The sequence below is a fragment of the Thermobia domestica genome, chromosome 17 (genome assembly GCF_964235325.1).
Source record: "Thermobia domestica chromosome 17, izTheDome1.hap1.1, whole genome shotgun sequence".
NCBI classification, from domain to species: domain Eukaryota; kingdom Metazoa; phylum Arthropoda; class Insecta; order Zygentoma; family Lepismatidae; genus Thermobia; species Thermobia domestica.
This window is the reverse complement of record NC_137470.1, coordinates 164637470-164664255: the sequence shown is the minus strand read 5'-3', so window position 1 is coordinate 164664255 and position 26786 is coordinate 164637470. Positions and strand designations below refer to the sequence as shown.

Genomic DNA, 26786 nt, shown 5'->3' with positions numbered 1-26786 from the left:
TTCTATGACTTGTCACAACAAACATTTGGGTATGTGATGATATGTTTGACGATAGTTGTCGAAAAACATATTTGGTTAAACTTCAAGTGTTTTATTTATTTTTAACATTTCTCGCGAGTTGAGATTGCTCAAAGATTCGAGAATCTATAATAACATCCACACGAAGACTTGCAAATATACATCATGTTACAATATGATACAATTATCGTGAAATATCTCAGATTTTCTCTAAAATGGAGTATGCTTATTTGAGACTTAAGGAAACATTCATGTTTAAAACTAAAACCAGTTTAGGATATAAAGATAAACTATCTCCATTAAACAAAATTGATGAATACTTAATGATTCTAGCAAAATATGCCATGTTTTCTTTAACACTTAGGAATCTTTCTTGTTCCAAGGTGTTAAAATTCCCCAAGGAAAAAGGATTAGTTTATCAGCTCCTTCCCGCTTCCACACACGAAGTTGAAGTAACCAATTCCACGGTAACTTTTGTGAAAATTTTAAGTTTTCATAAAACACATGTGTCTTCATTGAAAGTTACGGATCAACTGCACTGCTTGGTTGAAATAAACTATGAAAAATTAGGTGAATTCAACCCAACCTTCTGCCTTAAAAAACACGCTTTGTTTGTTTATACTTGCAGTACACTACTACATAATATTAAATCACCAACTGAAACATGATACCTATATTCTACGATTTTACAACATTGCCTTCGCAGTACATGATCAATTTATTACATTAGTATTATTTTACTAATTAAACCGTCATCAATTTTAGGCGTTACGAGACAGTCTCCTCTCGACTTTCACCAGTTCCATACTACGAGAAATATTTTGTATTGAGCCAAAAATTACCAGTTTTCTTGAAATATTAGATTATTATCAATAGATATGTACGACGGCTTTTTTTAAAAAAAGTAAGTTCCGATTTTCAACAGACACAAACATAGTAAAGTTAATATCATACACTTTTGGTTATTTCCTGTGAACACATTACGCTATTTTTCTACATATTTACCCTGTTTCTTTACACATTTATCATAGTGTTCGACAAGGTTTTGTATGACTATATCGTAGAAATCACCCACCTGTGACACAAGCCAAATTTCAACAGCTGTTCTTCACTGCTGCTATTGGTTATGTTTGTTGTTTCTGTCGGAATCCGCATGCGCGCAATCTTATAGCATGCCTTGGGCACGAGGCAACATCAATTCAAGTCGTAGCTTCAATGTATATCTTCAGTGTGGCAGTTGAAAATGTTTCGTCAAATTTTGCTGCTCAAACTCAAAAGTTAATCGGGTCTTTTGGATGAGAGTTACTGGACCATTCACCGTACACGCCGGGCCTAACGCCGAGCGATTATCATCTGTTCCCCTACCTGAAGCAGTTTCTCGCCAGTCAGCGGTTTGACACCGATGAAGAAGGAAAACAACGGTTGAAGATTGGCTTCGGTTTCTACATGAGCATACAAAAAAACTTGTTGAACGCTATCATAAAAGTTTAAAGTATCATGGCAACTATGAAGAAAAATAGTTTAATGTGTATACAGAAAACAACCAAAAGTGTATGACACTAGCTTTGTCTTTACTAGTTTTGTTCCTATTGGCAATCCGACCTTACTTAAAAAATTGAACTTGTATATCATCTATTTAAAAAAAAAAAAAAAACGGAAGTTTATTTTTGGTGTGAAATGCTGCTGCTTTAGGAACAGGTTTTTCAAAATACTGGATAAGTTTGATTAAAATAAGTATTCCTTTGAAATGAACATACACTGGTCTTTATTATACAGAACAATAAAATTCACAAATTCTTTAACTCATTTACAACATATTATATCAGTGCTAAATTTCTACAGCTTTAAAGTGCTGTAATGTACTATTTTTATTTATTTATTTATTTATTTTATTTATTTATTTATTTTTATTTTATTTTATTTTTATTTTATTTTTTTTTTTTTTTGTAGGTAGTAATTTGCATGGAATACATCTTAATACCTTTGCTGCAAAAATTAATCTTTGTCATATAATAATCAAGCAACTTACTAATAAATAAATAAATAATTTCTGTAATTTAAAAGTGGCAGCCGCAGTCATTTAAGCGTCCGGTCCTATTTTCCTATTACAAATGAGCTCTGGCAGTCATTATACTGTGAAGTATAGTTTGGACTATGATTTTGTGTGACTATTTCAATAACCTGCTTCCTATGGTGAAATAATTTATACAATGTTAATACACTTCAACAAAATCTTCGAACATATGTGACCATTTAGCCCGGGATGAAACTGAAACGTTGTGTACCAGATGAGAACGTTCTATTTGGAAACTAATGTATCTAACTAACGACGTTAAATACAGAATTAATTAACGAGGTAGCAAACATTTTGTTACTCTCAAAGGATGACTTATTTAAGTGTTCTTAATCGAAATTTCATCTTCACAGTTATTACTTGCAATTTACAGATAAGATACTTGCAACTTATAAGTATTTTAAACAATGCCTACTAACCACTATAGAAATTTACCAACAGGACTGTTTGTCCATAATACATCAATATAGCACAGAATATAAATTATTATAACACTCTATCTGCCATACAGTATCCTTTTATTATAATTTTTACTATTATATATGGTCTGTAATTCTCCTAAACGAAAAAAAAATCAATATTCCAAGAGTATCTTAAAGAAGGAGGCATATTTTCCCATCAAAGGTTGAAAAACACAAAGACTCTCCATTGCAGGAAAAAGAGCCACCAATCAGGATTACATCAGTAAAAAAATAAACTTTAAACGCTTTCGCAAACACATCATCAAACAGAACAAAGTTAAAGAAGGAAGAACGGAACAGTATTTGTGAAGTACAACATTCTATACTTTAATTTGTAGAGTTGTACAACTAATTGCCACTGCTACTGTGTAAGGGAAAAACTATCTTATACATAAAATAAATTCATCTCTACAGTGCTAGTTTTATTTACTCCTAATTTCAGCAAAGAAAAAAAAATAATTGCGAAATACTTAAAACTAACAAAGAAATACGGAGACAGCACGTACTCTGCCAAGATGAGATTCCTTTACCTTTCTAATTAAAACAATATATTGATTTTTGGACACCAATAAACCGGTTTTTCACATACCGTTATTTAGGGTGAAGAGAAGCAAACTTAGTAAATATTTTGGCATGAGCTCTCGAAAGAATGTAAAACATGAACCTATGATTTCTTAATATTGTCTCTCTGAACGGTTTCTACAGAGATGGCATCAATGGAATAATTTCTACAATTGAAATAATAATTTCAGAAATAATTTATAAGTTAACATCATCATTAACATCGCAGGAAATCAAAAACCATGATGATGAGAAAGTATATTTATATCACAAATGATAATACTGAAAGATCCCTTAATTGTACACAAATAATACATTAAAGAAAAAACATAAAAGTATTTTAGGAGTAGCAGAGTGGTAAGGAGCCGACTTCTCCAATTGTAGATCGGAGTTTAGACTTATCTAGATATACAGGGTGTAACGAAAATGTGTGTCTATTTTGGGAACAGATTTTTCACATCAAAAGAAGAAAAAAAAGTTCATCAAAAGAAGAAAAGAAACCACAGGTCCACATGAACTTTTTTATTATTTTGATGCGAGGAATCTAATCCCAAAATATTGAGACAAATTTTTATAACACCCTGTATACTATTTTTTTTCACGTGCTTCCATCATTATCATCATCATATAAATTTACTAAAGATCTTTTTTTTTAATTTTTAAAGCGAAATAAAACAAAAAATACCTGGATTTTGTTTCACTCTCACACTTTTTAACTCTTAAATTGCACACAGCAATTTCACAAACTGCATTTAAAAATAACACTAAAAATGGAACAATACCGATAACGGGTATGCCACAGAGAATTTTGCAGACTTCTTGTGTTACTAAAATTTTAAAATAAGAACCAACTCCATCACTATAAGGTATGACAAGGTAAGTCAGGGAATCTGCGCGACGTAACATTATATTGGCCAATCACACATTTGAGTACGTTCGAACACGCACTCGACTACATCGCAGATAACTGGACTCAATGTGTTTTGCCATGAGCAGTGTACCGAACCGAAACAAACTTCAGGAACATTTTCAACAGTATTACAGTTGTATAGCACAAAATGCATTGGTTTACGAAGTTTGATAGCGCTAGTCTAGACAAAAATTCTTCAACAGTCGATTTCGTATTTGAAATTCTCACCCATTCTACAATAATACCTGCAGTTCTCTTGTCTTGTTATTTACGGAAGAATGTTATTCCTAATAATACTTATTAACTCAATGTTGTAAGAACAAAATTTTTCTATGGATGAGACAAATATCAAAGAAGTTAAAGGCAAAATAACATGAAAGCAGAATTCTGCCAGTTGTATTGAATGAATGAGAAAGTCGATCGCGAATGAACGCAGAATAGACAAGAGTTTTGGAACACAAAATTTTCAGAAAATACTGAACGAAATAAATGGCTTCAAGGAAACTATACCATGTTGAATTTCACAATAACTATAGGGTAGTGAACGCATGGGGTACACAGAACCCTAGATACGGATACGGAAAACGAACATTTGCGTAGAGAAACAAGAAATGGGTTAATAATACAAAGCATAATATGGGTAATAACAATCCAAATAGGGTTGGCTTGCTTGCAGGTAGAATTTTGTGGTGACGAAGCTTCACGTTTTTTGGGCAGCAAATAATACATAATTTGCAACAACACATATGACAAAGTCAGTATCGCAAGCAGTGGCGTGCCTTGGGGAGGGCGAGCGGGGCGGCGAAGTAAGGGCGCACAAAATTCAGGACGAAGAAAGAAAAGAAAATATAGAGAGCGGAAAAATTACTTGGGATATTTTAGATCAACAGAAGTACTTTCCAATCTAATATGTAATTTAACAGGGTCAGAAAATACATGTGCACATATATAAAATGGAAGGGAAAAGGTAGTAAAGAGTGCTTAAAATCAAGGAAAGGCAGGATTCATTTTTTAGAATTTTCTTACGCTTCGCTCCAATTACGGTGGTGCTTCGCGGCTGGTCTGACAATCTCATTCATATGTACGGGGGTGCCGTGGTATATTCTCGCCCCGGGCGCTGATTTCCCTCGGCACGGCACTGATTGCAAGTACACAGAAATTTAGTTCCTGGGTAACAAGTAATATTAAGATTGTGTATTAGACCATGAAAATTAGTCAAATAATAATAAAGACACTGAAATGATAATGAAGCTCCGGTCTACTAGTTAGCAATTCCTTATCACGAAGTTTCTGTTGCACAGTTTTAAGACCATTTTCTATCCTAATTACCGTGTTCCGATTGAAACACCCTTAAAAAAGAAGACCAACACTAAATTAACAATTTATACTATAAAGTGTACTTTTATGCCAAAAAAAAGTAAAATCATTCTTATAACTAAGCGATGTCGTCTTGTCGGTTTCGAAACCGGACTTAATAACTTTACCTATGTCATTATATTAGATTCTATCTTTAAAAAGTGCCCTTACAACAAATGAAGACAATTGTTCTCGCTGGTAACTACTTCATTCTTCCCCTTCTTGAGTAATCTGAGTCCAAAATCACCAACAAATTTATACATTTTAAAACAACAATATATATATATATATATATATATATATATATATATATATTACATAAAATATTAAATATAAGCTTTGTGACAATTTTGGAAACCAAAGTTTTCCTTGAACCAGTCCATGTTTTGCGGAAGACATTTCACTAACGAACGGAAACACAAATCACTATTTAATAATAATAATAATAATAAAAATGAAAGAAAACAGCACTGTTCGTCTTCATACACTTTTCACTGGAGAGTTCCATTCAGTTAACAGTCTGCGAGTGTTCAAGCCAACACCATTCACGGTAAAGGCAGTCCCAGTGTTTTTCTTACTATTTTTTCTGCTATCCTATTGAACTCTGCGCGGTCTTCCCGTCACATTTTTGCTGCGTCTACGTTCGCTCCACTCTCATCGTTCGGCTCTGCAAACAGAAAGAACATCGTTCATTAAATAAAACAAGAACATTTCCTTCTACGCTAGTACATGAAGAGCTCTGAATAATAACATGGTGGCTTATAGTATAGTCCGACCACAGTGACTTGTATGTGATACTGGCATTGGAATTTCTAATCATGCAATTAACTCACCTATAATATATGTATTATATATCTGACTCTTCCGCCTGAAGAGCTCATTAGCGGTTAAGCGGTTAGTGTACGCGTCTTTGGCGTGGGAGATCCAGGTTCGATTCCCGGCGGAAGCTAATGTGGTTCGGATACCACGTTAATCAGTAGCTACACGTCTCATATAGCCTCGCTGCTGAACGGGACGCTAAACTCAAAATCACCTCACCTCTTCCGCCTGAAGGCAGGAAATAGCCTACCTATCCTACTGTAGTTAGGCAGGGCATTAAGCTAAGCTACCTATCTTGAATTATGCTTAAGAAGTGGGATGTAAAATTATGCAAAATACTCAAACTATGCTAGTGACATTTGTAAATGTTAACCCCATGCTGTGTACCTATGACTATGGAGATATCGATATGGGACTAACGCTAACATTTTTCGTAAACGAAATGAAATATTTCACTTTAACATCCCACGTTTTATGCCCTCTAGGCTAAGGTAAACGGATTAAGGCAAGTGAACGATGATGAAGGAATTAATTGGTGGAATGAGAATGTGCGTGGAGACAGGAGTACCCCGAGAAAACCAACGGACACGATGCTGCCTGCCGTAGATTTAATTGGCCAGGGATACAACCTGGGAATCCCACAGACCAGAGGTAACCGCTCTAACACTGAGCGAGCCATCATGCCCCCACCTTTTTTTTTTTTTTTTTTTGTTCATGTTGACAGAGCTTTAAAACCACTGAGAATGATGTTACTTTTTGTTTATACCAATTCAATTGTTCATAACTTCTGTTCATACAGATGCTACGAGTTTTCCGTTTCCATGTTTTTGGTTTGAATTATCATTGCAATTTTCATTGATAATTATATATCTTTCCTTCTATTACTCATAATAAATTGCTGCATCGAGGAAACGGCGATCTGTACATGTTCGAAAAGTATCTCCCCCTTTAGGTTTACCAAGATGTGGAAATTCTATACTAAGACAGTAGACTGAGGGGAAGGCTGACCAGTATTTTCCACTCGTGATTAAAAAAGAGTTGTGGCAAATTAAAAATTATGAGCTACAGTAAAGAAAAAGGTTGACAATTCACGTTAGAGATATTTCGTATACAAAGGGTTATGGAAAACTGGAAGTCAGTTGCTGGAGTAAAGGAATACGTTGAGAATTAGGACTCTTACGGACATAATTGAAATATCAATACATCCATCATCAACACGTGATTAACTATCTTACAAACACCTGTAATTCCTATAGTTCATTTTCATGAGAGTCAAAAACACCAAATAGACTTTATTTTAAGAATCTCAATATTTGCCGCTCAGGACGGACTGAGAGTTGAACCACTTTCTCTTATTGCTACCAATTTCAGAATGTTATTTATTTATATATTTATTTTTTCGCCAACCACATACATGTCAGTAACGAAAAGCGAAACTGTTATCATCCAATAGTGTCTTTTAACAAAAGTTGCTGTTCAAAGTGAACACGGCTGATCTGAAGGAAGCTGATAGTTGTTGCTGTCTGGAAAATTCATGTCTGTGAAAGCACGAAAGCGACAAAGAAACGAAGAAAAATGTTAAAATAATGAACGTAAGCGAAAGAGGAACTTAGGGAAGAGATACACTGGACGCATAGGTAAGAAGCAGGGTTGGCAAAAACCATGGTTTTTATTGAAAAAACAAAAAAAAAAAAAACGGTTTTTTTGGTTTAAACCAGGTTTGTTTGGTTTAAATAATTTGCTCTATATATTCATATCATATATGGACAGAAATAAGTTTGTTTCGCCTTGATGTTATTATGCAACAACTGGGTTATGCTGGAAGGGGTCACATAAGCTTAAAGCGGAATAAAAACCGTTTCTCGAGTTACATCCGAGAGAAATTGTCCTCCATTTGAACTCGGAACCAGGACTAATTGGCCCAAATGCAATACGTCTGCCGACTCACTGACGAAGCACTCCTGATAAAAATACGTTGTACTGATCTTTACATTCTTCTTAATATAACTGTCAAGAGTCATTTCAGAAGGAGAAACAGATAAACAGTTGCACAAGTGAAACTATTATACAGAATTACATATGGACAATTTCAAAGTACTACGGAGTACAGAAGAACTGATTTAGTTCAAGTTAGTTAACAAAGACTTTTATTGGTCCAAATTAAAAAAAATACAACGACTTAGTTTGCATATCAGTAAGAAAAGTGAATAAAGATACGAATTATTTGAGTTCACTTTGGCTCAGACTCATTTATACATAAATAGATACCAAAGATACTTCTCATTTCACTAAATGCCTCTCGTGGGGTCTGTATGACCCCCCCCCCACACACACACAAAGTACGGCATTTCGATGTATTTTATCAATAGTAAACATTGAAACGAAACAATATTTAGATTTTTTCTTTGATTGCAATTACATAACAATAATAACAACTATAAAAAAATCACAAAACAAACATTTATAAACTTAAAAAAAAGTTAGGTTTTTAGTGTAATCTTTTTGAGTAATGAATGGGGAATTTAGGTCTGAATATAATACGAATAATATACGGGAGTGAAACGTGATAACCTACAAATTTGTGTTCATCAAGATTTTACAAACACACACTTTTACGAACATTTTTCGTTTTTTGGTTTAAACCAGTTGGTTTTTTTGAAAAAAAAAAAAAAAACAGCTGGTTTAAACCACCTTGGTTTAAACCAGCCAACCCTGGTGTGTGGAAATCGAGTTTTCCAAGAATCCCTGCTGTTCAAAGGGAAGAAAGGAAAGAGAATAAGGAGAACATATATGCATATGGTGACCTTGAAGTTATTGTTCTGCTGTTTGACACAGGGCCGGCCTTAGGTAGTGCGGGGCCCAATTGGGAACATTTTGCGGGGCCCCAAGTTTACAATTAATTTCCACCAAGGTCTCTAGAACCAATATTATATATTTTGCGCTCTCCCTGATGGTCTAGTGGTTAGCGCGGTGCACATAGTCTCGAGTCCGATTCCCGGTAGAAGAGCACACAAATTTAATTTCATAATCACTCTCTTTCATTAATGATTCATCTCCTAAGAACAAATCCTGGGACGTCAATATATATATCATTTTCATTTCATTTCAAAAGTTTCGTAGAGATTTTGCAGTCATAATGGATAGCAATGAAAATGACCGCTTAAATAATGCGTGAAAATTAATAGACTGAATCAAAAGTTCTGAAAATAAAAATACAGTCAGTTTTTTCGTATCATCCTGAGATTTTTTGCTATGATAATGAATAACTGCTGACAGGAGTAAATGTAATTTGAGATATAAAATAAAATGTGTTTACGAGGATAAATTCTAGGTTTTAATGAAAGAAATACGTGTGTTTTGCTAAACATTGCAAACACATCATTCACAAACTTATATGTATATCATTATTACGAATTCATATATAGGGTGTTCCGAAAAAAACTGACAAACTTCGCATATGTGTTCAGAACCTCAATACATGAAAAAATCTGCAACTTTGATCGAAAACGCTTAATTACGGAGATAATAAAAGGATAAGAGGAATGACCAACTCCAATAATTACTTTTAATTAGCTCTCTAGCCGTAATTAGACTCTAAGCGTTTCCGACTAAAGTCGCAGAAAAACATGTTTCTTGTATTGAGGGCCTGAACTCATATAATAAGTTTGTCAGTTTATCCCCGGAACACCTTTCATGTTTACTTATAAGCTTGATTAAGAAAAATTATTAACGGCAAAGACAGTTTCGAAACATTTTTCGTTTTCTAAGTCGTGGAGTCCTGTTTCAGGAGGATTTAACAATAATCTCTCATCATGGACGGGTCCCATTTCCCTTTGTACTGTTTTTCCATCTGCAAAATGTTCTGGTGAAAACACTCACCTTGATCATTGCTTATAGCAGCTAATTTTTCAGAGACATAACTCAAATGGAAACGCAGACAGCGAATGAATAATGAATGAATAGTGCTTTTAATAATGTTATCACCTGCTTTGATGAATGATCAAACTAGTCATTGTTGATTCATAAGTCGTTCTATTTCAGACATTACAACAATAAGTTCTTTTGTAGCTATCACTTTTATCCTGTTTCTATTATAATAAACAAATAATTATATTACAGCATTATGTCACTTTTATCTCCGAAACGCCTTATCTCCATGACAAAATAACTTCGTACAGTTCGAAAAGGTGTCTTGTCCTTCAACAGTTCCAAAACGACTCTTGTCTAGATTACTTTTCAATATTCCCTTCAAGCTATTGCAGCTTTTGTCCAAATTTTTAGCGAACATTTATTTGCCCCTGATCAATAATTTTGGCAGAACTTTTTTTTTTCGATTTCTGGAAAATTTTGTTTGGTGGACAAGATGCCGTTTGGAAATGGACGACTCATGTGAAAACTTCGAACATAAGGAAGATTTATTCTTTTTTTACTCCCTTACTCTTGACAGATATAATACAACTTTAAACAATTGGGATATTTCGAAGCAGTTTTAATAGTTATCATGGAACAGTTTGATTTGATTTTAGCGTTCCTTTCAGCAGCGACGCTATATGAGACGTGGATCTACGGCCTAACGTAAGATCCGAATCCCATGAGCTGCCACGGGAATTCGAACTCGGGTTTCCCCAAGCCAAAAGCGCGTACGCTAACCTCTTAGTCAAGGAAGCTAAGTGTGCAAGAAACAAATTGATGGGGAGACAATGAGGCCGACGGACAGCCTCACAAATGCCGGTTGAGTCAAATGGAAGAAGGTCGCTCAAATATATTTAGTTTCAGTTGTGATCTTATTTCTATATTCTATCATTGGAAGAGAAATCTAGAACAACTCTAATTTTGGTTGTTTCAAACTTGTTTCCTTATCTCCTTATACGAAGATCGGTCAATATGTTCTTTTGTCCTCGCATAGAAGTGTAGATAGATGAAAGTTAAGTATGAAATGTCTCAAGACTCATTAGATTAATTATGAACATTTATGATTTTAGAATCAACACTGTTGAAGACATGCCGTCTGAAAGTAGTGAAAGTGGCGGAACTGTCAAAAGTGAAATACCGAGTATTCAAAACATTACTACATCTGCAGAGATTAAAGCCAAGGAGATCTATGAATAGATGAAAACTGTTTAAAATGATATGCAGTGTGGTTGCTTTATTCAGTTCACAAGTGCACGTGAACCACCAAATATTGTACATTATTTATTGTTTCTCGAGATATTTAATTTTATTTAAGAGTATTATATTACCACTCCATTGACTTTTTCCGCTGTAACATTACAGTCATCAAACGTTTTCTTTAGATTTTAAATAGACTCTCAGCTTGGTTTTATCCTTGCTTATATGTATTCATCATCATACCACGTTCTCAACAGGACTGTGAACGTGATGTGTTACTCTTCTGCGTAGTACAGAAGGAAAGCAGCACCAGTGTAGCGCATGAACTGCGGTATCCCGAAGTTCGAAAGAATGCCTTAAATAGAATGAAGAAACTTCTGCAGTTGAAAATAGAAGAATATAGTAGTATATAACTCATTTTCTGAATCAGTGATCTGCATTTCTTTTTGTCTCAATTCCCCATAATGAAAATAATCTAATGAAACAAACAAAATTACGGCTTTCAAAGATCGTACCGAGAAGAATGGGAGAACTAGAACTCTTCCTCAGAGACTCTTAAGTTGACGCAGGATAAAATTAAATTTAAACTTGTTTACAAGAATTCTTTTAAAAACCATAAACAATTTCAGATTTTTCTTTTTAGTATGATTTGCTGCCTAAATAAACTCAATATTTGCAAAAAAGCGAAAAGCTTATATTCTGAGAATTTAAAGGAAAATTTGGAACTGAATATCCTATTTCAACAATCTTCTTTAACAGATGCGAAATAGATAAAGACGGATACTGTTATTGACAGTAACACTTCTGAAAAAAAAAAAAAAAAAAAAAAAAAAAAAAAAAAAAAAAAAAAACACGTCAAGAATGTATTTGATGCACTGAAACATGATTCTTTCAATGTATTTCTAATTAGTAAAACTGAAAACGTGTTATGTGGTGCTATACTGGTTGATTTGTATGTTTGCTACTGTTTATTACCTCTTTTCCATAGTTTCCATTTAGGTATTCCTAGAATTTTTGGTAGATATACGATCGACTGTTTTCGAAAATATAGCTTATATCCCTCCCCACCCTTATATCTCCATTGCGTCCCATTTACATGCATGCCGATCTATTAAAATATTAAGTGGGTATACATCATAAACTTCACTGCATCCTCAATAGGTCCGTAGTGTTAACTGTGCCTAAAATACTAGTGAGCCTAAGACCTGTTTGACACGTAACATTTTTCGGAAGATTTCTTATAGCAAAAAACTTACTATTACCTTATTGTGTAGAAAATTTTGTTCACCGATTGGAAACCACTGGATATCATTTAGTCCACTGACAGATTGTGAAAGATCAGAAAGAAGATGACATAATTAACCAAAGTTAACTATCATTACGAGGTGAAAAACTAAAATGTGTCAAAATTTTAAAGTTGATTTAAAGCAATAAACAGTTGACAGAATATGAAATGAAAATATTATTGTTTTGCTTCCTTGCCTGTTATTTGAACGGAAGTACTAGCGAACCTGAAAGGTGTAATATTCTTAGAATATTTGATTGAAAAATAAAGAGGCATGAGAACTGTAAAAAACACATTAACAACATGCTGCATTTAACTAGTGTAAGCATCAGAGGCGCACCCACGCGCGGAATCTACCGGGTCAAGATACCCCTTTCCCTTCAAAACTGCGTTACTCGACATATGTACACTCATGTCCAAAATTATTGTCGCATGCCCAAAAGAATTGTGAGCTTTCAAATCTTAAACATACAGCAAACTCTTTGCAAAAGTCCCCTCATAAACTTATCTCTATTATTAATTGACTTGACTAATTAGACACAGCCCTCAATGTAGCTAAAGTTCTATTCCCAAATTTTCATTGATAGGTATTGTCCAACATTCTCCTAAGAAATTGCATTTAGAAAGAAGGAGCTCTTGTTGTGTAGGAGTTGAAATGATAATGTAATTTTAAATACAACAATATTACTCGATTGCTTAGGTTACTAGCATAACAAGTTACTGTTGTTTGCTCGTTTTGTAGTGTGTGGGATAACAAATTATATAAATATGTTAAACTTACATACGTCACCACCACTACATGCTATTTGATACTAAAATATATAAAACATCAATTATTACACTGCTCATAGTATAGTGATTGAATTCGATTTAACAATATGGGCTTTTCATATTTAAAGTACAAGTTCAATTTCGATTAGCAGAAAGATGTTATTGCTTTCATAATAGTTTACATGGGATTTTGAATTGAGTCCGCAAACAGGTTTCGCATTTTTCTTTAAAAAAATGCAGCTAATTTGGAAGATTGTTTATCTTGCGGATTTAATATGGAATGATGCTTCGCCAGGGAAAAAAAAAACGGAATTTAAAAATAAACACAACAACTAAGTAAGTTTTTCTTTCGATGTTCTATACTAAATACATTTCGAAACAAGTTGTTTCGATCGAAAGACACTTACAAGCAACTCTGTGCATAAAGTATCAAAAGAAAAAAAAAATAGCTGTTATATGTTAAGATAAATTTTAAAAATAATATTCGTATCGGGTACAACATTAATGTATTCGTGAATACACTAACACATTCGTTTCATGAACAACTGAAAATAACATAAAATGAACTACAAATTGGTCGAAACAAGAGATAATTTTAAAAGCTGTTATTCATACAAGTAAGTAAGACTGCAGGAAATGTAATTAACTTATAAATAAGGCTAGAGCAGTCTCTTTCTTTTCTGAGAACGAAGCATGTGCTGGAGAATTTCTTCCACCAAGGATAGGATCATATGTGACAGTTTTGATAATCTTTCATTCTTTTTTATACATATTTTTGATTTTATATCCTCGTAGAATGTACAGTAAACCGGAGGTATCTAATTCAATCCTGACAATATGTCCTCTTGCTAATTAAAAAGCATTTTCCATAGGTTGATTGTAAGAAAGGCTCGAGGAAGGCTTGTTTTGTTTAAGTTTATTGTTTATCAGTCTTCATTACTAGAATTATATGATATTGACAAGATTCCAGAATGGTCGTAGATCAGAATCAGATACAGTATGCTTGTTATCCTTTTGTTTGTGTGTCTTCCTTCTGAGATACGTCTGAAAAAGCAAAATTCAAGTCATTTAGGCGAAGAAAACTATTCCTGACATACGATGGACAAGAAGTGGTTTCTTTTACTATATTTATTCAAATATAGAGACAAGCTGGATATTTCTTTTCGCATAATTGGCAGCGTATAAAGCATTACAGTGAAACCACACTTACCCCATTTGAACTGAAATATCTATTCGAATTAATCTTCAATACAACTCATTTACATGTACAAATACAACATTCTTAATTACTGTAAAACCAGCTGCTAACATCATTTTGATATTGTTTGTTACTATTATTTCTGACTCGAGTACGTGGGTTCCCAGTGAATTCGGTGCCATCTGATGTTTAACTTTAGTAATTTCAACGATTTAACTTACTAAGAGTGGGTATCCTTGTATTTGTGCACTCGGGTAAAAAAGTTAAATGTATGAGGGTTACGAATGTTCCCCCTCCCCCATATGTTTCAATTATATATCACCAATGGTGCTATTCAGCCGGTTCTCACCGATTCGCTAGAACTGATTGTTAAAATATTTCGATTTTGCAGAACCGTTTATTATACCCGTACATAACTGTAAATTTTACCAAGTTATACCCAGGAACAATAAATATTAAATTAACTATCTTTGCTTTTAGAAATTCTTACAGCTACAGGGTTAAACATATGATATCTCAGAACAAGACATAAGCGTTTATTTGTTAATCTCAAATGATCAGATATCAAGAATGAGAACTGGGTTCTCATGAGTGTATTGATGAGGGTTATTTATATTGGAAACGCATACATACCATTATCAAGAATTGTCGATCCATTGCTGGATTAAGGTCTTTTCAATACTCTTTGACAACCATCTATCTTGGATAATTCGTTTCCAAGGAACTTGCAGTTTTACCTAATTTTGTCACACCACCTTATATTAGGATGATGTGTAGGTCCCTACTTGTTACTTGTGGTATCCATAAAAAAAATGTGCTTTTGCCTACCTTGCATGGTTTGTTTCCTAAGAGAGTAATATTCATCTACTCTCTCTTATATATAGAGAACCGTTGTTAAAAAATTAGAATATAACCACTGTATGTGACAAATAGTCTCCTTATATTTGCTGAGGGTATAACAATACCAACTGAATAATTTATTCATTTTTTTTAGCCAAAAATAGCATTTTACTATTCTCAGATAATAAATAATGATATCATCCCCTCCAAAATCTGTTTCCGTTTTCGAGACTTGTAAGAACAGCGTATATTGCTTTGAATTGACAATAAATTTGTTAGAATCTTGTTTCCGTGTTGCTATGCCAAGATAAGGTGATTTTAATTACTTTCCACATTCGGCATTAAAATATGGGGACAATGAATGTTATACAGGTTACTCATACAGTTAATATAACAAATAATTATAGCTATTAAAGTATTCTAGGTTACATCTCTCTTAGACAATATGTATATCTGTCGTTATGTATGTTAAATACTTCTAAGATATTATAGTGTGTTTTGTATTGAACATTGAGTGTTTGTGTGTGTATATATATTCTGTTAGCAAGGCGTAGAATAAATTTTTATTAATTTGAAAACGTTTTCTAATCATTTTTGTCGTAAAAAAAGTTTTGGTGTAATTTTGTTCTACTAGTACTTTACTGTCAGACAAACCACGAAATGGCTCAACATATATTTTTCTCCTCACATATCGAAATAAAGTCTTGAAAACTGAATAGTAACAATACCATAGTTTATTTTACCACCACAAATGTTTTCCTAAAATATGTGCATAAGATGTAATCAATTTGAAATGCGTCTGCAGACAATATACTGTATGTTAAAGTATTAATGCTATTTAACTACTTTTTATACACCATGTAAAAGGACCCATGAGTGGTGTTATTACATTGCGTAAGGATTATGGGTATATCCATTGCATAGTGAAATATTTTGAACTTTGTTCAAAATATTGATTGACACCATGATTAATCCAATGCAACGATAGGCAAGGTGTAGTGCGATTCTCATAACTCCATAAACTTACTGATTTATCTTGCTTTATTTGAATTTTTTTTCTTGTATTCTTCACATATAACTACTTCATATTTCCTGTAAGCTTTCATAAGTGTTTTGACGACCTACAACCTTCTTTTCGTTAAAGTGCACACGTTTGCTACAAGCTGTCACCCACACCGGCTGCACATCGTGGATTTCTACTGCTGGGTGAGATCCTTCCATTTATTTCTTATCCTTTCTCACGATTTACATCTTTATACAGCATGTAATCACGATGTGTTTCGCCACCGCATAATGTACTTGCTATTTTCTTTCTACCTTTTGGTCTGCTAATTGCTCCTTCTCTTTCAAGAGGGAGGAGGAAGACAATGCTGATGCTAATATTGGAGACGTTGCTCACTCTATTGCTATGGAAATACTAGCAACTTTGAATTCATCTACTCCTATCGACTCTTCCTCAACATTAGAAGCTTCGACCAACAATCAAACTCTATACCTTCTTCCATTCAGGAACTTACTATTATGATTCCTGCTGATAATTGGAATGTGCACTTTATCCATTCTGATAAGAATTTGTACAAATCTACTCATCTTGCATCTTACGTTTTCTATGTGAAGTCTAATACCGAAGATTTAGGTACTAAATATCTCATGTCCATCAGCCGCAAATTTTATTTGGCTGAAATACTATTCATATCACCATCATCGGTAAAAATTTACTTAATCTTATCTTTCAATCAGGTTCAGACGCCAATAAGTTCCTTGAACATAATATTCTTCAACATAATAAATGGGAAACATATATCCCTAACCACGTTCTGTACACTACAGGCATTATGAAAGACGTTGATACGGACATTACAATGGATGGCTCGTTAAAAGATATTTAATGTGATTTCCCGAGCACCTCTGCACGTAGAATCTTCCGTTATGATCCCACAAAAGGTCGGCAGTCTTCTCACTCGGTTGTCCTAAACTTTAATTCCCAAACTTTATCTAAAGATATTAAAATTTATTATTTATCAATTCCAGTTGAAACATATATTCCAAACATCTGTCAATGCAAAAATGGCTGCTGGAAGTACCGATATATCGCCCGCTCCTGTAAATTAAAACATAAATTATGTAAAAATTGTGGCTCTAATCATGCTGACGGTACTGGTACTTGTGATCGTGACCCTCACTGTGTCAATTGTGGTGCTTTACATGCAGCGGACTATGAGCAATGTGAGGAACGAAAAAGACAGAAACAAATCATGCAACTAATGGCGGTACAACGTCTTTCGTTCAACGAAGCGAATAATCTTGTAGGCAAGCTTCCCAAAACATCTTCATATATTCCGTTCTTCTCCGCAATACTGCAGGATCCCTCTTCTGTCCCCAATGATTTTACTCATTTTCCGTCATATCAACTCTTATCTGGTGATAAAGTGTCTGCTGCACAAATAAGAAAAACTGCTTTAACCTCTGATCTCGATATACCCCCAGAATAAAGAGAAGAAGCTGGATCATACGCTGGGATCTTCAGCACCATCGGCTTTTTCTTTTCCAGCTAAGCCTTCTTACCTTCCTCGTACACTGCTACGCCTTTTCGTCTTAAGAAGGATAAACCGTTTCAGTTCGACTTACCACTATCTTATAAAACCAGAAATAAAATGGATTCAAAGCTCGCCTCAGTTAAAGCGCCAAATTTCACCTTGCTGGACCCTCCGGAACCTTGTGCTGCTCAGAACCCTCCCAAACCCCCATCGGAAACTCGCCCTTCTATTACTTCCAGAGAACACCCTATTCCCACTTCTTCAACTGTCACATCTGATACGCCTATCAACTTCACACCTATGAAACGTTCACCTTTCCCACCACAATTATCTCCTAAACATACTGAAGCATTGAAAAAATTGTTGGCTACTATCTTACTTCCCAAAATATAGATGCTTCCCGTACTATCTTGGAAAATCTTGTCACAGAAATCTACAATACCTTAAATCTTTCATAGATACCCAGTATGGAAGTTAACGAATTTCGTCCGCTCATCATCATTCAATGGAATGCTCAAAGCATCTATAATAAATTATACTTTCTCCATAATCTTATAACCTTTCTCACTCCTGATACCATCATATTGCAAGAAACTTGGTTAAAACCGACTATACCTTTCCGTCTCAAGAATTATAATATTGTCTCACAAAATCGAGTAGATGGATATGGTGGCGTTGCCTTCTGTATCAAAAATAATCTGTCTTACGTCACCAAACGTCTTTCCATCCCTTGTCCGGATCCTGATATCCAACTCTTATATTTAAATGTATAAAATCTCAATTTCCTGAATATCTTCATATCTCCACATATTGTTTCCTCACGCAGACTTTTGGGAAACTATTTTTCTGATAATCATAAATTTGACTACATAACTGGGGATACTAATACCCAATGCCAGTTATTTGTAAGTTCTAGAAGCAATACAGCAGGAAAAAACCTCCAAGCTTTGCCTACTTCTCACTACATTGCAATGAATGAAGGAATTCCCATACGCATTACCCAGCAAGGGAAGTGTGTTCCGAACATAACTCTTGTGCTAAATAATATCCATACTACCTGGTTTGTATATTTTGATCCGGGAGGAAGTGGCCACTATCCTATCTTATTTTCAACTCATGCTGTACCGATAACATCTCCTTTTCATAAAACTAGTGCAACTGATTTAAAATCGATATTACAATCCGTTACATTTCATCTTGATTGGGATACCTATCAACGTGCTATCGAAGATTCTTGTCAACTTATGAATTCTGGTTCTTCTTCTGTCAATACTATCCATACTCTTAACAAACATACTGTATAAGCGTCGAAGAAAACTTCCACTACTTCTCCGATTCGGAAGCCGCCAAATCGCACATCTACATCCAATCATAAACATTGGTGGAATGCCGAACGTCAACAAGCAGTCAACAATTGTCAAAAATCTCTGAAGTTATTTTTCCAGACCAAAATACAAGAAGATTTCCTTCATTACCGTGAATGCAAAGCCATAGTTAAAAGAACCACCTTATGTTACAAAAGGAAAAGCTGGAAACTTTTTTGTAATCATCTTTCCTATCTTACTCCAAAATATAAAATTTGGAATGTTTTCAAGTACCAAACTCATCGCTATCAACATTCACAACCGCAGTCTACGCATCGATTAGATGACCAGCAATGTATTACCGAATTTCACCAACAACTGGATTTTTCCACTGTCAATCATCCTCGATGTCGTCTTTTACCTTATACTCTGCCACGGGGATCTTCCGTATTGGAAACCAGTTTCTCAGCAGCGGAACTCGACGTTATTCTTCAACGTCCTTCATGCCAACACTTCTCCAGACATAGTTGGTATTTACTATAAACATTTTACCAGTCTTTCTGTTCGTGGGAAGACTTGATTATTACAAATATATAATCACATTTGGACTATAGACAAATAGCGTTACTTCCTTGTTCCCTTAAGTTATTTGAAAACTTGCTTTTAACCAGATTACTGAGGGTTTAGGAGCACAATCAAATTTTTCCTCATAACACTTTAGAGATGTATGTCTTGATCACATTAACTGACGGAACAATTTTATATAACATATCCCCCAATCTCTGCCTATACTGGTCGTCTTATGTATGAACATCCCAGACTGAAAATTAAGTTAGTTGTTTCACAGAATGATACAACATCCCCAAGTCTCCGTGTTTTTAGAATGAGGTTCGACATGTTCAACTGGTGCGTTTTCATCTGAGGTTCCTGAAGTTGAATCGCATTCAACGACTTCTCATGAAAAGTAAGTTAGTCGTTATAAAAATAATCGATGTAAAATATAATGTAATTATATAATAAAATAATTAACTATAATGTTATGTAAAATATTAAAACACTATTCGTAAGTTTTTTTTCATCTCTTGCAGCCTTATCTATTATGTAAATGAGAAAGTTAGTTTCTACTTCATCATGCATTTCAGATATTATTCGACTATAGTACTCGCGCCGAGTCATGAAGCTTGACCTAGATCTACCGATTTCGCCACCCAATAGAACGCGAGGGTGTGTTCCAGTCGTCAACCCCCACCCATCAAATTTTGTCAGTGTCTTCTCTCGCGCTACACGGAAAACATCTCCCGGGAGTACAGTGTTGTCGGATTGGCGTCAAGTTCCGTTTTGTTAATTCCTTTTTGTTGCGTTATATTTTCGTTGTTACTATTTGTGCTATTGTTTTCATTTTAGAATAGTTGTTACAGTAGTTATTATTGTGCAGTGTTATTATTGGTAATTTTTAAATGCCTTTTTTATATACTCGTTTACTATGTCTTCAAAGTTTGGCAACATAGTTTGTGAATTCAGCTGTTCGACGTTTCCTCAAGTGTGCGCTCGGGAAGTGGCTCCACGAATTGTACCGAAGTTTTCCGATGTGTTGGAGCTCGAGCAAAATATTTCTATGATTGGTTTAAAGCACACGCTTCACGACTCAGCGCGAGTACTATAGGATTAAAGACTTTTATATTGATTAAAAACTTCTCTTGTGGTTTTCTTCAATAGATGCATTCGTGTTTATCGTGTAAAAAAAATACACAGTCCAAAATGTATTTCTTGCCTTCTTTCTTTCTTTCTATATAGAAAAGGGGGGAAGTGATCAGACATTTACCAACTTGTCTTCTTTCATATATGGGTCGTTCCTTCTCAACGGAAGAATATTGTGTTGAAAGCAGGCTAAAAGTGTCAAATAAAGCAACACGAAGCACTCGAAGTTTCCATACTTTTTTTTTCTTCTCCAGAGAATTTAAGACATCCCATTTCTTACCCACCTGACGGAGATTAGCTTTTACTCATACCCTATTCAGACCGAGAGCTGTCAGGCAGTTTGAATTTTGTTGGTAACACCGAATTTCGGAGAAAATATCACTTTCACTATCATGTAGTGGGAGGAGAAGGCTAATAGGTTAAATTTCTGTACCACCCACTAAGGCTGTCCCTGCTGTTCAAAGGTAAGAAAGGAAAGAGTGAAGAGAACGGTTAAAAGATACTGGTGTTACCAGTAGTACTGTTAACTGGCACAAGCGTAAAACAGAATTTGGCAATGTCTGACATTACTGGGGAGAAATGATAACACGTTTTGAATCCATCCCCATGCTTACTTTTCTCTCATTCATTTAAAGCGATCTGATCACTTATATTCATCTGTCCTAGTATTTAACATGTATGAAACTTTTAAATCCGTCTAACCCCGAATTAGATTATCTTTTTTCCCGATCACCAACTTCCTTCCCCATATCTTCGCTCGTAAGTAAAAACTGCTGCCGAATGAATTATCTAAATGTTATGTTATTTGCTAAATCTCACCTTTTGTCAGTTATTACCTTCTTCAGATGAAGGTTTAGGGTTTCTCATCGACAACTTTCTAGGATCAATAATTTCTGGGAGGAAACCTTTCTTTGCTGCCTGCTAAGAAACAAAGACATACATCATATTATATATATCTATATATATCTATCTATCTATATCTATATCTATATCTATCTATATATATATATATATATATATATATATATAAGAGAGAGAGAGAGAGAGAGAGAGAGAGAGAGAGAGAGAGAGAGAGAGAGATAAATAGTAATGGTGGCTAAAGGTTGTATACAAAAAGAGCAGTGGAAGGAAATTTAAGTAAAGGTGTTAAGTTGTGCATTATGGGGCGTAAAATAATGTCAATAGTATTATAGATTACTGTGATATGTGTGAAAAATAAAATGAGAAGCAGACACACATTCATAAGTAAATCAAAGCTAAAAACTCTTAAGGTCCCCAATCATGGGCGGCGATTAGGGGGGGCAAGAGGGGGCAGTTGCCCCCCCACTTTTTTTGAAGTGACGACTTAACTCTTTTCAATTATATCATATATTTTTCGGTGATAGGCTAGAAACTTCATTATTCGATTTAAAAAAGTACCAAAAAAGCTTTTAACTTCTGTTTTTTCTCAAGACTGGAGGCATTATAGAATACGTTAATTATGCTTTCATGCCTTTTTGCGTCGAGACCTACTGTGGTGACGTCATAACTAAAAAATTTTTTTTGTTATGACTTTTTTATTACTTTTTGCAAAGCTTAGTTTTGCTCCTAGAATATTGAAATTTTGCACACACATTTAGTACACGCCTTCGTATTTTTCAGATTTGTTTCAGATCTCAACGTTAAAACAGGGGGATACAGAGGCGCAGAAAAGTACAAAGAAGAAATATTTTTTAAACAAATAATCCATTTTTCATGATTTTCCCACCTCATGTACATGATGGAGACATCTGAGTGGTACCGTTTGAAAGTATGTTCTATTCTGAAGGGAATGATGTACGAACAATGATCATAGGATAAACAGTGATGTCTCAGTAAAATTTTATATTACATCCGGGTCATCTGGGGCATTGTGGGAATGTTCTTAGCTCATTGGTAAACATTTTCCCGCACGCACGCACTTCCCGCACGTTTTCAAAATAGAAGCTTGAAATTTTTTATACACATTTAGTACACCCCTTCGTAGTTTTCAGTTGATTTTGAGATCTGTGCGTTAACAAAGGGGGTCCAGAGGGGATCAAAGTTTGAAAAAATCAGAAAAAAATCCAGATTTCCCTAAAAATTTCCCGCCTTAGGGATATGATAGGAAAACGTAAATGGAACCGTTTGAAAGGTTGTTCTATTCCGAAGAGAATGAGGTACTAACCATGATCCTAGGATAAAAAGGGATGATGCTGTAGCTGATTGACTGAAATTCAATAATTTACCATTAAAATTCATAATTTAAAATGGTTAATGTATATAGTTTAATTTGGAAATGTAAAGTTTTTGCATATATTACTGGTTCATAGAAATGGTACCATATAATATTTGTCGTGGCGTAAGTGTGTATTGGTTATTTGTCTTCCCGTGGAGTTAAGACAGCTACAGGAGCTGCGTTTTAATTGCAATTCAAAGGAATTAATATTACTATTGCGCCGTAGCATATGCTTGTAGTATTTACTGTCTTTCATTTTCTAAGAGTAATAGCATACATTTAATGGCAAGTGTGGAATTAAAAATGTAAGTTGTTCATTAATCCCCAGTTTCAATATAACTTCTACAAAACAAGCCTCATTATACATTAGTATGATTAATAATATCCTTCCTGTTTATTTGTTTTACAAATATGTTATTAAATAATCTGATCACACAATTTTCCAGACAGAATTTTAAGATGTTTATGAGCAAGGAATCAAGGGTTAGTACCTACTATGTACGTTGCTCTTGTCAATTTACTTAATTAAAAATATGAAACACGATATACGGTATTTTAACTGGAAAATATAGTATCCTATTAGTTATACAACCTTTCGTCAAACAAAGTGTTAGAAACAACCAGGAACACTAACATTGATATACACATATTCAGATCATATCTTGCCCCCCCCCCCCCCCACTTGTAACATCCAATCGCCACCACTGTCCCCAATCATGATTTGGAAACAAAGGACGTTAATGAATCAACAAAAGTCAACTGTGATTGTGATATCGAAAGTGTAGAAGCATGTTTAAAACTTCTAACAGGAGATACGAGGAACGAGATACGAGTTCGTATACAGGAACTGAAATCTGAGTTAAATGCACTAAAAGATGAAAACATAGAACTTACTACAAAATTGCTGTAAATCACAAACGTCAGCCTAGTGCAAGGAAAAGAAAGAAAAAGCAATCCACAACATAGAAAAGTATCACTGTAGTGATGTTCTGAAAAATAACACAGTAACAGCTAAAACTAGAAATTGGACAACTGTAAAGAAAAAGGACAGCACAAATCGTGCAAAAAAAAAAAAAAAAAAAAAAAAAAAAAAAAAAAAAAAAAAAAAAGCATTAGCTACAGATATTGACGTAACAGATAGGTTTCTGATGCTACTGAGTTAACATCAGGAGCATCAGGAGTCAAGAAATGTCATAATCGGTATACCAGTGCAAAATAAATTAAAACAAGTATTGACGGCAATGCAAGTTGAAGACTGTGATTCAAAAGTGAAGACCCCAAATATTCATGTGCAACGGAATATTCTACTTCTCGGAGATAATCACGGAAGAGGTATTGCTGAAAGAATGAAACGTAGTAGTGCAAATATGTCAATTGTAGGGATTGTGAAACCAGGTGCAGGACTTTGTGAAATAACTAAACCAGTAACAAACGATAAAGTTATGACAAAAAACGAAAGTATCATTGTGATAGGTTGCGCTAATGACGTTGCAAAAAATGACTCTCTGAGTGTAGTTGAAGTATTAAGGAAAACCTTACCCAATCTAACGCATACAAATGTCATAGTGAGCACTATACATGACCTTATTGGATCCACTTTTGCGTAAATTTGGTGGAATATCGAGACTTTTGCAAATTTCACTAATTCGACAGAATTTCACGTTTAATCGCGAGCGTTATATGGCCTAACAAATAGTGAAAAAATATATATTTTAGGTACACAACATTTTCATACAAAACTAATACTTTCACGTTTTCACATGTCACCAAAAAATCGTGTCTCTAATGATGAGGCATACTTCACTTTGAACGGGGAGTCAATTGCGGTAACAGTCGATAGATACAGCTGTGACTCAAATCCGCACTTGGTTGACCCAAGTAGCGAACCGAGTTCAGAAAAACTAATAGTGTGGTATGGCAAATGGAGCACCCACATTATTGGGCCATTTTTCATTATCAAAGCCTTAACGACACAACAGTACCTGATGCTGCTGCAGGACCTAGTGTTTCCTTTCATACTGAAGGCTGACGTTAGCTTCCCCTCTTATTTTCAGAACGATGGAGTCCACAAAACTTGGAGTTGGTGTGCGTGAATGGTTAGATGCACAACTTCCATGGAAATGGATTGGTCTCCTCTCCATGATCGCGTGGAGAGTCCGCCCAGATCCCCTGACCTAATGCCTCCTATTTTTATCTGTGGTGACATCTTAAGCAAATTGTGTATGCTGAGAGAATCCGCGATTTGAGACACCTTGAGGCACGTATCCAGCACGCAAATTTCATCCGACATTCTCTTCTGTGTGCAGTCCGAGTAGTTGCGGCGACTACAGTTATGCATTGCAGGGGATGGACACCACATAGAACCTGTGTTGTAGCATGCACCTGCGAGGTCATTTACCAACTTTGGGCCTTCATAACTTCGGAACACTCTAAAATTGACAAAACAAAACACCACTGATTTGTAAGCTCGAGCTAGTGTTATTTAATATGCCACATCCCTCTTTCCATTAAAAAAAAACGACTCGAATCCAAGATGGCGGCCATGATCGATATACACCCCAAAAGTTGCAGCCCTCACTCATATCCGTTGCCATACTAACTTTTTACTTGTTTCCTTCTGGCTTCAAATTATGAGGGTGTCCAAGAAATTTGATTCACTCTGCATATATATTAAGCTGAACAAAACAAATTTACACCAAAAACCCATGCTTCATGTCAAAAGAATTGTCTACCTCAAAAACGAATAATTAGCAGTCTCTTCACCGTAGGATCAGCGTGGGGCCAACGCGGCCAAGGGGAATGGGGGTGCAAGAAGAAACATTCTCGTCGAGAGCAACGCATGGCCCTGGAAAAACAAGAATTGGAACCAGGGTTTGAAAAAACTCGGCCTTTTTTGGAAAAGCCCAACCCACCTGGGCCCATATGGGTTTTTTCGGGTTTAATTGGGTTTTTTCGGGTTTAAACACTTTCTTTTTCGAAATATTTCAATGTCTTTGGGGTAAAAGTGTTAAAATGTGATTTATTTTTCAAGATTGTCATTGTCACAACTTGCAAAAATTTTCTACTCACTGCTGTTTTGAAAAAAGGGCCGCCATTTTGAAATTTTACATTCAATCGCCGAGAAAACCTATACAGCAAATTTAGCATATCTTGTGCTTCCACCGTCAAAATTTCAACTTAAAAGACTGAAAATTGCGCTTCGTAGCGTAGATGATCATTGTTTTGAAAAAATGGCCGCCATTTTGATATTTTACGTTGGTATGCCGCCAAAATCTATACAGGAAATTTAGAGTACTCTGAAAATTTTAACTTAAAAGGCCGAAAGTTGTACCCAGTAGTGTGTGTGGTAGAGGCAGACAAACGAGTTGAGTTGATTTTGTGTTTTACATCCCTTTCAGCAGCGAGGCTATATGAGACGGGACCTAGTGATTAAAGTGGAATCCGAACCACATGAGCTCCCTCCGAGAAGCAAACCCGGGTCACCCACGCCGAAGACGCGTACACTAACCGCTTAATCATGAAGGACCTCGGCAGACAAACGAACAAATGTAGATCAAGTCATCCAGAAGCCTGACTGACGTTCGCCAAATATGAATACCAAAAGGGGTC

At 35.0% G+C, this 26786-nt stretch overlaps 1 protein-coding gene across 10 annotated transcripts in view; it reads right to left on the bottom strand.

The window, feature by feature from the left end:
- Positions 1 to 222: 222 nt before the first annotated feature.
- Positions 223 to 26786, bottom strand: part of LOC145674461 (uncharacterized) — a 338683-nt gene continuing 312119 nt past the window's right edge. For 4 of the 10 annotated variants that reach the window (XM_081744551.1, XM_081744549.1, XM_081744552.1 and 1 more), the window contains 2 exons: positions 21778 to 21862; positions 224 to 6047 (listed from right to left, as the gene is read on the bottom strand). In XM_081744551.1, coding sequence (XP_081600677.1) covers positions 6001 to 6047; positions 21778 to 21862 — 132 coding nt within the window. In that variant the 3' untranslated portion in view covers positions 224 to 6000. Of the gene's footprint in view, positions 6048 to 21760; positions 21863 to 26786 lie in introns of all 10 variants that reach the window. The other 6 variants (XM_081744543.1, XM_081744544.1, XM_081744547.1 and 3 more) reach the window with 5 other exon arrangements.